Source organism: Lodderomyces elongisporus, chromosome 1 (assembly GCF_030384665.1).
Source record: "Lodderomyces elongisporus chromosome 1, complete sequence".
Taxonomy (NCBI): Eukaryota; Fungi; Ascomycota; class Pichiomycetes; order Serinales; family Debaryomycetaceae; genus Lodderomyces; species Lodderomyces elongisporus.
This window is the reverse complement of record NC_083673.1, coordinates 1,578,669-1,594,281: the sequence shown is the minus strand read 5'-3', so window position 1 is coordinate 1,594,281 and position 15,613 is coordinate 1,578,669. Positions and strand designations below refer to the sequence as shown.

General features: G+C 38.1%; 4 protein-coding genes across 4 annotated transcripts; 1 reads left to right on the top strand and 3 right to left on the bottom strand. All coding sequences in view use genetic code 12, as the record gives it.

Moving 5' to 3' along the window:
- Positions 1-2,924: 2,924 nt before the first annotated feature.
- OPI1 (transcriptional regulator opi1) lies at positions 2,925-4,679 on the top strand (the record flags this gene model as incomplete). Its single annotated transcript, XM_001528010.2, has 1 exon — positions 2,925-4,679. One exon carries the CDS (start codon positions 2,925-2,927, stop codon positions 4,677-4,679), a length of 1,755 nt encoding a protein of 584 aa, XP_001528060.2.
- An 819-nt stretch (positions 4,680-5,498) lies between these two features.
- PVL30_000564 (uncharacterized protein) lies at positions 5,499-7,709 on the bottom strand (the record flags this gene model as incomplete). Its single annotated transcript, XM_001528009.2, has 1 exon — positions 5,499-7,709. One exon carries the CDS (start codon positions 7,707-7,709, stop codon positions 5,499-5,501), a length of 2,211 nt encoding a protein of 736 aa, XP_001528059.2.
- A 913-nt stretch (positions 7,710-8,622) lies between these two features.
- On the bottom strand, positions 8,623-11,736 carry GCV2 (glycine decarboxylase subunit P; the record flags this gene model as incomplete). The annotated part of the gene is made up of 1 exon (XM_001528008.2): positions 8,623-11,736. The coding sequence occupies one exon, from the start codon at positions 11,734-11,736 to the stop codon at positions 8,623-8,625; it is 3,114 nt and encodes a 1,037-aa protein (XP_001528058.2).
- Positions 11,737-13,113: 1,377 nt separating this feature from the next.
- Positions 13,114-14,766, bottom strand: PVL30_000562 (uncharacterized protein; the record flags this gene model as incomplete). Its single annotated transcript, XM_001528007.2, has 1 exon — positions 13,114-14,766. One exon carries the CDS (start codon positions 14,764-14,766, stop codon positions 13,114-13,116), a length of 1,653 nt encoding a protein of 550 aa, XP_001528057.2.
- Between the last annotated feature and the right edge of the window lie 847 nt (positions 14,767-15,613).

Below are 15,613 nucleotides of genomic sequence, written 5' to 3'. Positions count from 1 at the left end.
CAATAAGGGGTAAAAATGGAAAAGAAGCGAGGCAAAGTGGGGCAAAGTGGGGCAAAGTGGGGTGGCGAAATAAGAAGAATTGATGAATTTTGTATAGCTGATAGGTATAGAGCAGAACAGATTAAAAAAAAAAAAAGGAAAAAAAGATTAAAGCTAGGTACTTTGGTTAAAGGGTTTATTCTATCAGCTTCAAGGAGCAGTCTTTGGCAATATTGTAAAAATGAATTTGTTGAGTTTTATCAAACGTTTAAAAGAAAAGAAAAAAAAATAGAGTAAGATTACAATTAAAATGTCACATGCTATAGATCCAAGAATGGGAAGGTGGCAAGCAAGAGGTTAGTATTATATACACAGCTAAATGTTTATATGGAACCATTTAGTTAATCACAGGTACATTACTGCCATGTAAACCAATATCTAGATCCCTCTTGAAAATTCGCAATGTACTTTTCTTATTTTATAATGTTCAAATAATTTTGCATCCGAGATGTTTTGCGCAAAAAAAAAACAACAACAATAAACAACCTTTGATTCAATCTGTAATATAATTTTGGTTAAACCAATGAAGTAGTTGTGATTAAGATAGTGGGTTTCCTCCCCCTGCCCCTCCCCCCCGCAAATTAATCGATAAAATGAATGGGATGAATAGTAAAGAAAAATTGGGAACAAAACCAAGAGTTTGAATGTGAAAATTTAATCATGTGTGTGTTGATCAATATAGTCAACAATAAGATGAATGCAGAGAATGAAAAGAGAGCATCAATAATATAATCTATAGTCTCAAGATAAGTCGTATTGCCTCTGAAATAGAAGAAGAAGAAGAAGAAGAAGAAGAAGAAACCTTAATCTTGTGTCTCTCTTCTTCTTCTTCTTCTTTTTCTACTTCATATACTTCATATACTTCAGCAGTAATGTGAAAAGGAGAAGAAAAGGACAAAATCGGAAAAGTTCAACTTTTCATCATCATCATCATCATCATCATCATCATCATCATCATCTTGATCTTAACATAATTTCTACTTCTCCCTCATGAATACCTTTCTCTACCCAATAGCATTTGAGAATTAATATGCGTGTGTCGAACTTAAGTGGAGAGAAAGAGAGAAAAAGGAGGGGGGTTGGAAAGGCATTCAATAGCACCTTTTTGTCTATATTTTGTGCTACACTCATTTTATTATGGATGCTAAATAAAAGTTTGTGACAAAAGAATCAAAAAAAAAAAAGAAAAAAAAAAGTAAATTTGAAACTGTATATGTAAATCACAAGGTCGTGTAAAGTATAACAAAATATAACAACAAATTAAAAAAAAAAATAAAGAGAAAAATTGCCAAAAACAAAGTGAAACCAAAGAGTAAGAGAGAGAGAGAGTGTGTGTGTGTGTGAGAGAGAGAGAAAGAGAAAAAAAGAAACAGGTTTCGAGTGTCGGTGTGCGTTGGTATGTAAAGGGGTGGCTTATAAGGTAAACGTTTGGTTGTAGAAATTATTACAGACAGACAGACAAAAAATTGATGTTGTGCAAAACATCAACACTGCGGAAGAGCAGAGGAGCAGAGGAGCAGAGGAGCGAGAAGAGCGAGAAAGAAGGAAGGCGCGGGGGGGGGGGGGGGGGACAGACACTACCTCACCTGACACTTTGGTTGTATATTTTTGTACTTGATCTTTCTTTTTTTTTTTTCCCCTCTGTTTTTTCCATTCTTGAATATGATAAGTTCTGGAAATATATATATATATAGTCTATGGTAAAAATAGAGCAAGACACCCAAAAGGGCTATATTCTTACAAACAAAATAGGCAAATCTATAGATAGGTAGATAGACAGAGAAGAAGTGCTATATGACTTGGTTACGTAGAAACACAATCTAATCAAAAGAAAAGAAAAGAAAACCAAAAAAAAAAGAAAAAAAAAAAAGAGAGAAATAAAAGTCTCTGCACACTGTGGTATTAACAACAGTACTTGTAATCCTTTTATGAAGGTTATATGGTGTATGGTCACATGTGAAGAACCAAAAAAAAAACAAAAAAAAGAAAAAATTCACAGGACAGTCGAAGCAGAAATTTATAAACACCGGAAAAAATAAATAAAAAAAAATAAAAAAAAAAGAATCTGTCTCTGTGTGTAAGGATACGTTTTTTTTTGTGTACATATGTGTGTGTGTGTGTGTAGTGTAGTGTAGTGTAGTGTAGTGTAGTGTACAAGTGAGACTGTGATAAAATAAAATACACAGCACTATAAAGGATATATAAATATAAGTAGCATATTCAATCCCCATAACTGACCTGTACCAACCATTGTAGAGTATCCTCTTGAAATCGTTTGAGATACTTTTTTACAACAATAACGATTAAACTCCTCCTCCTTCTCCTCCTCCTTCCCCCATTTATTGTTTCATACTATACTGATAGCAAAGAATAATACAGTATAGTCCCACCACACACACTGCAACTACCGCATCTACCAACTTAACCACGCGACCACCCTGCTCTAAATACACTCCTTGTTGATAACTACGAATATTTAGCAGCACTTTTGAAACCATCACTACCAAATTCTTTTTTCTTTTTCCAGCTTCTGATTTTCGTTTTGGATAACTTCAACAACAAGACTATACAGTGGTGAATATACATATATACATATATACATATATATATATTTGGCTACATCAACACAAGATCCGCAAATCACCTCACATATATACACATTATCTAGTGAGCAGCCACACGGAAAACGAAATTAGTCGCAGTGATTAATCAATCATCCCCCGTGGAGAAAAAAAAAACAAAAACAAAAACACACAAGAACAACAACGATCACAACCTGGAAATAATATAATTACAGTATAACCATAGTATAACCACTACTTCACAGCACCAGGGCTATCACCAACACCAACACCAACACCAACACTAACACTAACACTACTACGATGTCAGATAGATCATCTCCCATTCCATTGATGTCCTCAGTACATCAGCAGCAACAACAACAACAACAACAGCAACAGATATTGCCACCACCACCGCCACCACCTTACTCAAAAGCACCACCAACTACATCCACAAGTTTACTGGATATCAAAGCGTTACCAGCCATTTCAGGAAATATCACCAGCAATAACAACAATAACAGCAACAACGAAAACGAAAACGTTCACCGCGATTATAACTTCCACCATACATCTCCAGATGTGCCTCAACTACCATCAATACCATTAAATCAGCAACGTTCTTACCAGCAATTGGCCCAGTATCAGCAACAACTACAACAATTTCAACAACAACAACAACATAAAGAGCTTGAAAAAGGACCGCATAATCAACACAACCAGCAAGACTACTCAGCAGCTCAAGCATTGACTCAATTGACAAGGAGCAACACTCCACCACTGGATATTGAAACAATTGCGACAACAGAAGGCGACGCAGCCTCGCTTATGTCGACTGAAGATGCAAATGACGATACGGATGGCAATGGCACAAGTCTACCACGTAGACACCCCTTGGTATCTACAGTATCAATGGTAGCCAAACATCCAATTGTTATGAATGCAGTCAAGTATTATGAAAACTCAAAAAGGAACTATCCATCTTTCAACTATGCTGCTGGAATTGTCGAGGCTGCAGCAATACCCGTGGTGACAAAAATTGAGGATAATCTAAACACAAGACACCAGTTTCAGCAAATCAATTCGTCAAGGAAACAGTCATCTTCGATCTCTTCAGCAGCAACTTCAATCAACCTTACACCAGTGGTTTCAAACGATCATAAGCCAAAAAAACGAAGGTTTTCCACTGCAAGCAACTCCTCAAACACATCAATAACATCGATTGATGTTAAAAAGAGACTCCAATTTTGTATCCATATTTTACGAGCTGCAAACGCCAATATTAATTCTAAACTCAATTTCCTACAAACAAAGATTAACGAGACAGAAGAAGCTGTAAGAGAAGAACGAGTTAAGTTGCAAATTCAGCAATCACACGAAAGCCAGCAAGTGCCATACTCGACCGACGAAGCTGCACAAAAGACCAAATCTGAAATAGTTACCACGGTAAAGAAAATCATTCACTTGATTTCAAACTTCCGTCCGAGCACGCTAAATCAAGCAATACCGCCCACCATAGCCCAACAAGCAGATATTAACGGAAACGTTACTTTTAACAGCAACAGTAGTACCAGTACAAATACCAGCACCAACACCAACACTAGCACCAGCACCAGCACCAACACCAACACCCACACAGATGGAAATAACAATTCATTGACACCCACTTCATCCCATCACTCGTCTGTAATTCAAGAATATGAATTGAAAAACACTATCCGTGACATTATTTTACACTTGCCTGCTTCCTTACAAAGATCTAATGAGATGGGCGACGGCCACGATAGAGTATTTGTATTTGCCAAGGAGAGCTTGGATATGATTACTAAATTGACGAATGTTTTTAGTGAGCAACTTGTAAAAGTTGAATCGTGGGTGACTGGCGAAGAAGAGCAAGAACAACAGCAACAACAGCAACAGCAAAGCAAACATTTACAAGTCCATAATGTCGAGGAGTATAAACAAGACGCAGAGATGAAAGACGGCGAGGAAACAAGCACACGCTGCTCGAGCGAAGAGCCGGATGGATTGACTTCAGCTACAAAGAGAATGAGAATTGACGAGTTGGTAACGTGAGTTTCTCTTTCATTTTTTTTTTTATTTAATGGTACTATTTTTTTTTTCCTTCTTTTTCTCTCTTCTTTTTTTTTTCCCCCAATAGAGATTCATATACGAGCTGGTCTTGATATAGGATGTAGAAGTTCTTGAAGGATGAAAAAAAGAAACCAAAAAAAAGAAACCAAAAAAAAAACGTATCTCGATGGTTGAAATCATTATTTAGCATTTGTACTTTTTATAGTTTTATTTCGGATCAATTATAATTTATCTACACTACACTATACCACACTAAAAATTGCAAAATAGACTTTAGAATATACTCTTATATCTTTTTATTTGCGGGAAAATATTATATCTTCGAAGCTTAGAAGAGCTTAAACACTCAGCTTTGTGGATTAGTCTTTAGAATAATTTAATACTTCATTCACAATCACCAACCACCAATTTTCACCTCTGAGCTAACAATTCTTTCTCGTAACGGCCAACAAAATAGAATATGAAGAAATAAATGTTGACATATATCACACAACCAACTCAATTAATAAGTAAATGCGGTTTCTTTGATTTATAGATTACTTCCAAATCCGTTTCTTTCTTTTTTTTAATGAAAACAAAATTAAAAATAGAAAACAAAAGTAGGCAGAAACGCTGAAAAAGTTTGAGAAAAATTTCAACGTATCGGAAAAGACAAAGCCAGGTATATATATATATATATATATATATATATTGCTAACTAATTATTAATTTTTCATTTTACTTACATTCATTTCTCGTTCCTTTTCTTTTCCTCACCCTTCCACCTCATCAATGGACAACGTAAAACCTTTTCTTCAATTCTTAAATCAGCACCGCCTGGAAACCTTTTCCACTAACAACACCCATATAATCCCCAGCATTTTGTCTCCAACAAACGTTATTTACTTCTAAATCCTCTTCGTAAGCAAGTACCGGAGTATCGATAACTTTACTACCAAGACCACTGCCTGCACTTCCATTCCCACTACTTCCGCCATTAGCATTGTTACTTGGGTTAGCATTGTTCAAGCTTGAACTTGAACTAGCGCTAGCACTAGCACTAGCACTAGTGCTTCCACCAAGATGAAGATTATTGATATCCCAAACCAAGGCTTGACAATCATCGCCACCGCTGAGTAGATAATTTGAAGTCGGATGCCATGCAATTGAATTGACTGCGGGTCCTCGATAACCACTAGCACCAGCACTAGCACCAGCACCTCCAAAAGCAGATCTCTGTGTCTGAAAAGAGCCACCACGATGCATCGTAGGTGATGCATCGATTATAGCCATGGGCAAACCTGGCATCCGCATGTCTATGATAATTATCTGATTCGAGTTGACGCCAATGGTAGCAATATGATGCTGATCAATATTACTAGTAGCTAAACTTAATAATGCCTTGGAGTTGTAATTTGCCAGATGAAGCTGGCCAGGAAATGAAGACGATAAACCCGCATTACCTGTTATAGAAGCTGGTTTGTTATGGGATGAAACAGGGGTAGGAATTGGCTCGTATATAATTGTAGAGTGTTCCAAAGACCGCAAGTCAAAAACTCTCATTGACCCATCATTCCCTACTGATGCAAAGACATTTGTAGATTTGTGGATAAATTTAACATCAAACACCTCCGAATCGTGCGCAATCAACTGCGTCTTTATAACTGCTGAGTCAGTTAATTCGTCATATGGGTGCGATCGGTTGAGATCCCAAACTGTACACGTTGTATCAACACTTGATGTTATAAGGATGTTGGTGTCTGTTTTATTCCAATCAAAGGAAGTAACTGGTGGCCCGGTATTAACTGCATCTTTCCCACCAAGAGTTTGGCCATTTGTTCCTGCCCCTGTACCAGCTGCTGCTGCTGACACTGTATTGTTGGAAAGGGTATGAGTTTGTATAATTTGAAAATTGTCATTGCTCGATTCATTTACTTTGTAAAGCCGTAATAAGTCACTAGATGCAGCCAACCTTGTTGCGCTAAAACCATCACTACCTCCGCCCTGTTTTCCAATACCGTTATCTCCAAGCATGGATGGGTCCCATTGTAAGTGTGTTATAGGGTATTCCAAGTTGACATCAGCAACTTTGCGAAACAAAAATCCATTATCCCCACTGCTTGTACCATTTGGATTGTGTCGGTGCAGATCAGCATCATCGTAATACCCCGCACTGGCATAATTGTCCAAAACAGGGGTGGTTGCAGAGTATATGTTGTCATTTTGTTCATATCCATAAACAATTTCAAGCTTGTTTGTGAACCCTTCCTTGTATGAGCCCAAAGCTATACACTCAGTTCCATTTACAGATACCCAATCGGTTGCAAATAGTGGGTACTGACTGAAATAGTAGGAATTGCGCTCCATTGGCGTGGTCGAAGGAGTCGGAACAACACCTGGTGAAAACCCGGCAACTCTATCGCCACCGACACTCCCATTTCCTCCAATCGTGCTGTATGCATTATTCGATTGTGGCACGCCTCCGCCAATTGAAACGGCAGTTTGATTTGAAGGCGAAGTAGCCATCATTTGCTGCAAAGGAGAGCTGGGTGCACCTCCGCTGCCGCTGCCGCCGCCACTACCACTACCACTAACACTACCAGCACTGCTACTATTTGCCAGCGTGGGAGGTTGCAACAGAGGCATACCCAGTTGATACATTGGATGTTGCGATGGTGGTCGCATTCCGCCCTTTTGATTATACGGCAGTTGTTGCAAAAACAGTTGCAGATGCAGATGGTGGTGATGATGCAGATGTGAATGAGGGGGTACTCTGCTTGACATTGCAGATCCCACTCCACCTATCGTTGATGCTTGCAAATAATGAGCCTGTTGCTGTTGCTGCTGTTGTTGTTGCTGTTGCTGTGAAAGGTTTGGCAGATAAGACGCATTTTCAAAAGATGGAGATAGGTTTGAAGTGGGTGAGACATAAAGGTTGCCTGTGGAAGCAAGGTTAATCCCATTATTGCTGCCGCCATTACCACTCACAGAGTTTCTCTTCCGGTGATTGGAGTTGCTGTACCAGTATTCCATTATAAAGTAGACTTTGGATGTATGTGGAGTCTGTGGAAAACACTGAACGCGTGGCTCTTAGAAAACAAAGTAACCTTTTTGAAAGTCAGTTTGGGGGTGGTTATGATGCCAGTGCACCACCTTGTGAGAAATGTATATGATTATGCAATTGCCAGCAATTGCTTCGGAAAGCGAAAAGTTTAAGAAAGTACCTTATATCACTTGCTTGCTTGTGGAAAAGAAAAATCCAGTGTTGAGTGAGTAAAATTTATTGTTGTTCCCCTAGCTCACCATTCGAGAACATGCGGAGACCTTACTTATTGAAGGAGACAAGGAGCGGGAGTCAAAAATTTGAAGTATTTCGAAAGAATAGAAAGAAAAGAAAAAAAACCAAAAAAAAAAAGAATTAAAAACACTCACACTCACACTAATACTCATACTAATATATCAATCTTGATTATATAAGCAACCATCAATACTATTTGATTTCCAACTTTGTCCTTCCCGCTCCTTTCTTATCGTCTCCTCACATTATACGCACAAACAATACAAACATCGTCACACTCTTTCCCCGTAGATTGTTCCTTCATTCCTTTTGTTTTTTTTTTTTTTTTAATTTTTTTTAATTTTTCTTTTCCTTTTGGGTTTCAAATTCTGACCTGGTAGAACAACAACAAGTCCGTCAAGATAACAAATCCCACAATTTATAAGTTTACACCACCAGTATCCCATGAATCTGATACTTAAATCAAACTTCGATTTAGTCAGCAAAGGATATGACGAGAATGATAATAGTAAAATAATAATAATAGTAGTAATAAGAACAATAATAATAATTACAATGCCAAACTTTTTGAATATATTAATAATCTATAAAAATTTCATCACCTTTCTTTGAAAATTGTTATAATGTCATCGAAGCTGAAATCTCTGTTTACAACCCTTCTTCAGCAAGCTCTTCTACTGAAGGACAGGTACAGATCAAATTCATGTCACCATATGTATCGTCCAATCTAGACACAGTTGGCCAGCACTTATTTTCTTTCAAAAACTCTAATGGGTATGCAGCCTCTTCTCTGGTGTAGCCTCTAGTTTCCCAGTCCTGCGAGCTAATTATATCTTGTAACGAGTGTGGAGCATTCTTCAAAACTTGTCCCTTGGAATCACCAGCTATATAGGCATCAATCTCCTTTCTTATCGAGATGAACGAGTCGATAAACCTGTCCAACTCAGCAAGGTTTTCCGATTCCGTAGGCTCAATCATCAATGTACCACTGACTGGGAATGACATTGTTGGTGCATGGAATCCATAATCTTGTAATCTCTTGGCAATATCAATGGCCTCGATGCCCTGCTTCTTGAACTCACGAAGATCCAAAATAAACTCATGCGCACAATGCTTCAAGCCTTCATTAGATGTAGCCTCAGGGTCAACAAAAAGAATCTTGTAATAAGGTCTAAGCTTCTCCATTATATAGTTGGCATTCAACATGGCAACTGTGGAGACATAGGGTAAAGACTCTGCACCAAGCATTTTGATGTACGAATATGACACGGGAATAACAGACGCGCTTCCATAAGGCGCAGAATTGACCGATTTGATCGATTCAGCAGTTGAATGTGGAGTGTTCACAAAATGGTGCTTGGGCAAAAATGGTTTCAAGTGTTCTTTAACGCAAACAGGCGCCTGTCCTGGTCCACCACCACCATGACTCAATGCAAATGTCTTGTGGATGTTCAAATGACACACATCGGCACCAAGATCACCGGGCGAGGTAAGTCCAACTTGTGCATTCATGTTTGCACCATCCAAATAAACCAATCCACCATTTTGGTGGACAATATCAATTGCTTGTTTAATACCCGGTTCAAATAAACCATATGTAGATGGATAAGTAATCATAATCGAGGACAAGTTGGCTGCGTGCTTTTCGGCTTTAGCCTGCAAGTCATTAAGATCAATTGAACCGTTATCCAAACATTTCACGGGAACAACTTTCAAACCACACATGGCGGCAGAAGCTGGGTTGGTACCGTGCGCACTCACGGGGATTAAGCAGATATTTCTTTGCTCATATTCTCCACGAGACTTGTGGTATTGTCTAATCAATGACAATCCAGTGTATTCACCTTGTGCACCAGAGTTGGGCATCGAGGTAGTTGCATCAAATCCAGTGATATCATTCAAATCTCTTTCAAACTCGTCAACGAGTTCCTTATAACCTTTGGCTTGATCTTTGGGCACAAATGGATGGATGGCTGAAAAGCCTGGAATCGATAATGTCTGCATTTCAACTGTTGAATTAAGTTTCATTGTACATGAACCAAGTGGAATCATTGAGTTAGCAAGCGAGAGGTCTTTAGATTGAAGAAGGTGCAAATATCTCAACATTGCAGTTTCTGAATGGTGCGTATTGAAAACTTCGTGTGGCAAAATCTGGTCGTCTCTGAGCAACTCTTTGGGGATCGATGGCAAGTCTTCAGATGGTGCAATAACAGCACCAGTGAACAACTCAACCAAATTGATCAAATCTTGCTTCTCAATAGTCTCATCGAGCTGCAAAGAGACTGTTGTGTTGTTGACTTTGAACAAGTTGATACCGTATTTGGTTAATGCTTCATTCAAGATCTCATCTGCGGAAACTCCATTCAATTTCACGGTCAAGGTGTCAAACCATTTTTTGTTCAAAATTTCGTGTTTTTTTGCAACTTCGTTTGCCAATAATGTTGTAAATCCATAAACCCTTTTGGCAATGTTTTTTAAACCTTCAGGACCATGATAAACAGCATAGTTTGCTGAGATGTTGGCCAATAATGCTTGTGCTGTACAAATGTTTGAAGTGGCTTTTTCTCTCTTGATGTGTTGTTCTCTTGTTTGCAAGGCCAATCTCAAGGCGGGGTTACCCAATCTATCTTTTGAAACACCAACAATTCTACCGGGAATCTTTCTAGAAAATGCAGATGAAGTAGCAAAGAATGCAGCATGAGGGCCACCATATCCAAATGGAACACCAAACCTCTGCGATGTACCCAATGCAATATCAGCACCGTAATAGCTTGGTGGTTTGATCATGGTCAATGCGAGCAAATCGGTGGCCATAGCAAATAATGCTTTATTTTTGTGTAAAATCTCGGCAATTGAAGAGTAGTCATTAATTGCACCATTAGTGTCTGGGTATTGAACCAATGCACCACAGACATTGCTTGAAATATTGTTTAATTCAGTGACGCCAGCTTCCGTAGCCAATTCCAATTCCTTAATTTCAACACCGATTTTCTCAGCTCTTGATTTGACAACGTCTTTGGTTTGTGGGTGCAACTCAGTGTCAATGACGTAAATGTGTTTTTTGCCCTTGCAGTGGTGGAATGATAAGCTCATGGCTTCGCCGGCAGCGGTACCTTCATCCAATAACGATGCATTGGCCATGTCTAAACCGGTTAAGCTTGTAATCATGGTTTGGTAGTTCAACAAACTCTGCAATCTACCCTGTGAAATTTCTGGCTGGTATGGTGTATATGAGGTATACCATTCTGGTGATTCCAACAAGTTACGTTGAATCACTGGTGGTAATATGGTACCGGCATAGCCTTTGCCTATAAACGACTTGTAAATCTTGTTTTTGCCTGCAATTTCATGCAAGTGCTTCAACATTTCTTGTTCGGAAAAGCCTTGTTGCGGCTGAATCTGCAACTTACGTTTGAACAAGATATGTTCTGGGACGGCATTGGCGAGGAATTCGTCCAAGTCGGAGTAGCCAAGGGTTTTAAGCATATGGTTGACATTTTCTGGAGTTGGTCCAATGTGGCGTCTAGCAAATGTATCTAAATTTGCAAGTGACACTTTTTCAGCGTTTGGGTTAAAGACTTTGGCGTAGTTGGCCAGCGAAGTATCGGCTGTGGCTAGTGATCTAGTGATGCACCTGGACTGAGTTTGAGATGGCGACAATAACTTTGCTGTCGACGTCAGTGGAATATATGTTCTTGTGAGTTTTAGAGTAGTTGATCGTGGAGATGATCTAGTTAAAGATCTTGCTGTGGCTCTAATCATGGTCGCAATGCTTGTGATTGATAAGGGGAAAGAAGAAAAAAGTGAGTAACTGAAGAGCTGCAAAACTGGAAAAGAAGAAGAAGAAGAAGAAGAAGAAGAGGAAACGAAAATAGGAATTGGAAAGATTGATGGGGGGTTATGAAATATTTAATATACAATTTGTCTTTAACCCACGGTTGAAAGGCATAGATGGTTTCCAAATACAAATACAGATACAAAAAAATAAATAAATAAAATAAAATAAAAAATCTGAAGAAGAGAAAAGGCTGCTATAATCCCGTTGCCGTATACAAACATGGGCTTGTAATACTATTCTTCATAATAATAATAAGCAAAACAGAAATTTAAAATAAAATGAAAAAAAAAAAACCACTCATTTGACTCTGTTTTCCATCTCTTATCTTTTGCATCCTTCTGCAGCTTGGAACAACAAAAAAGAAAAAAAAAAAGAAAGAGTTTAGTAGGTAATACATTAGCTTTGTGTTATTCTATGGCAAACGCTATACTATTCATGTGTATGTGTATGTGTATATAAACTCATCTTTCAAGAGAAGTCAAATATTGCTTTTGTCTCTCTTTTTTTCTCTCTTTTTTTCTCTCTCTTTTTGTCTCTCTATCTCTGACACTCTCTTTTAAAATGACTCCTTCTCAGTCTTAACCTTCAATATGGTGAGGAAAACAAAAGATAATTCTAAAAAAAAAAAAAAAAAAAACCAGAAGCAAGGAGAAAGTGAAGGAGTCAGACCCCACCATCGCATTCATGTGACAATCCTATTCTTCTTTTATTTTTTTTTTGTAATTTCGCCCGACACACACAGAAACAAAATAATCTTAGCTTACAACCTCCAGTCATAATGGTTTCCTTTCTTCTCTCTCTCTCTCTCTCTCTCTCTCCCCTTTCCCTTCTTCACGATAGAATACAGTGCTCTTAAATTTTTTCTTTTTATTTTTATTTATTTAACTATTTAGTTTATCTTGTCATATAAGAACAGAGGACTGTTGGCACTGTAGAGTCAAAGTTCTCGCGCGTTGCAACATTGACTCCGATTTGGAAGGGAGGTAGGGAGGTAGGGAGGTAGAGAGGAAAGAAGGCAGGAAGGTTCTTTGCTCCAGTTGTTGTTTTATGTAGTACTATAAGATACTGGGTGTCCAAGAGACATACATAAATGCATTGAGAAGAACTATTACTTTGAAGAATGAGAAATTGAGTAAAAATACAAAATTGTAAGTAAAAAAACAAGATTGTAAGGATTGGTAAATGTATAAAAGTAGATAGCTCTAGCAACACTATTCAAGACTCTAACATGTATGGAAAAAGGAAGGGGGTCTCACACACACACACACGCATACACGCATGCTCCCGCTCCCTCTCTTTCTTTATATCTTCTTTTTAGTTTCTCTAGCAGGTTGATAAATCACATCTTTGTAGTTGGGGAAATGGGTAATATACCAATAGTTGAGTTGACTCCATGCATAAGCCGTACTGTTGACAGCACCATCTGAGTACCAAGAAACACAACCACCAAATGGTGTACCAAACACACTCTTGCGCAACTCCTTTTGGATAGTGGTGAACCATGTATCATATGCTTCAGGCTTGACAACAACCGACTTTGCTTTACCTTGAAGCACCGGTTTGGCAACCCTAGTATAATAATCAATACCATTTTCAATAGCCATCACCACAGATGAATGACCAGTAGCAGAATTGGGGCCGCCAATAAGGAAAAGATTGGGAAGATTCTTCACCAACACTGTACGATAAGCACTTGCGCCATCTTTCCATACATTGGCCAACGACTCGCCATTTTTATTAAAAACAGGCAACTTGAACGATTTAGAAACCTTGTACCCAGTACAAGCAACAATAATGTCAGCAGGAACAAACCTTCCATCCGTAAGAACAACTCCATTTTCAACTACTTCCTTGATATCGTCATTAGTCACCTCAATTCTTGGATCATTCAAGCTTGGGACATACTTGTAATCAAAGATCAATCTCTTGCATCCAATCTTGTAGTCTGGCATGATCTTGTCCTGAATCTCCTTTGGTACATTTCTTTTGACATAACGCGTAGATGCAGTTGTATTTATCCAGCGGAGAAGTCGAGAAAGATACCCATTTCCTTTAAACAATGGAACTCGCATCTCGGCAATAAGAATAACGAGCCAACGAACAAAAAGCAAACCATAATAACTAAAGCTCAATAATCTATAAAGCCAATACAAAGCTTTTGGTACTGGAGGCATGATATAATGCTTTGATCTTGCAATTTGCACAATGGAACCAACATTATACTGTGGATCATTCAACAATGCGGGCACAATCTGGTTTGCAGAACAACCATTACCAACTACAACAACTTTCTTGCCTTTGAAATCAACCGAATGGTTCCAAATTGCCGAATGAATGTAATCTCCTTTAAATGTCTCTAAACCCTTGGATTTTAGTTCATTGGGGTACACAAGTCCACCAGCGCACCCAACGAGAACCTTGGCCTTATGCTCCAACTTTTGCCCAGTCTTGACATTGTGTGCATACAAAGTCCACAAGCCAGAATCCTCGTCAAAGACACACTTGTCGATATATATTTGAAACTTTGCCTTTTCTCTCAATTTGAATTGGTCAACAATTCTCAACATATATTCCTCCATCTCGTACTGTGGTGGCTGAACTCTGCTCCAGTTTGTGGTCAACGCAAACGAGTATGAGTACCAAAGAGCCGGAATGTCGGAAGCACAGCCGGGGTAGGTGTTGGCGTACCAAGTACCACCAAAGTTGTCGTGTCTCTCAAAAATCACATAATCAGACTCTTTCAAATCCTTTTGAGTCTTGATTGCAGCACCAATACCACCAAAACCAGCACCTATAATGGCAACTTTGGAAGATGAGTAAAGAGTTGGCAATTGTTCATTGATGTTATGCTTGGATGCCTCCTCTTCACCTAAAATACCTTTGCAATCTTGATACTTGATTCTGAATTTCGAGGGATTCTTATGAGATTCTTTTGTTAAAGTGATGGTTGACATATTTAAGATGTGGAATATATATATATATATATATGTGTGTGTGTGTGCAGAATAAAACTATCGGGGATAAAAAGGGAGCGATTCTTACTTTTGAGTTGATTAAGTCGTTATAAAGATGAAAAAGCGTGTCGAATGCGGAGGGGGAGGGCGGGATTTATCAAAGTTAAAAGAAAAAGAAGTGAAGAAAAGAAAAAAATTGATCCAGTATACTAACCTTTTGTCTCAACTTTCAAGTGGAAAAAAGTATCTACTTTTATACACTGCTGAATACTTTATTTTGACAGATGTGAAATATAATGACTTTTTCCATAAAATGTTTTGATAATTTTGTACCTCATTCTTACAGAGACCGAATGGACAATTTCGGATTTAATCGCAGATAAAGCAATATGCGGGGTTCTATAGTTGAGTGGAAAAGAGAGGGAAAAAAAATATTAAAAAAAATTAAAATTAAAAGTGGAAACAAAAAGTAAATTGAATGAACGTGTATTCAACCATTATGTACAAATCATATCATGTTCATAAACCTTGTAGTATTGAACTACTACATTCAATTCCTTTCTTTCTTTTTTTTTCTCAAAACTCCGCACATATGGTAACAGAAGTATATATGGAAATTGTTTGGTTACTGGATTGAGCTGCAAATGAATGACAATTTTTAGCCTGCTCAGTTGTCGTCCAAAATTGTTATTTCCCATTTTCCATTTTCCATTTCCCATTTTCCATTTTCCAATTCCCTTTTTCCATTCTTCCTTCTTTTCTCTTTTCTACATATTCTTTTTGTTTCTTTTTTGCATCTTTGAAATTGCATCGAAAAGAAGACTGGGCCTGAGCGTTTAAAAAAAAA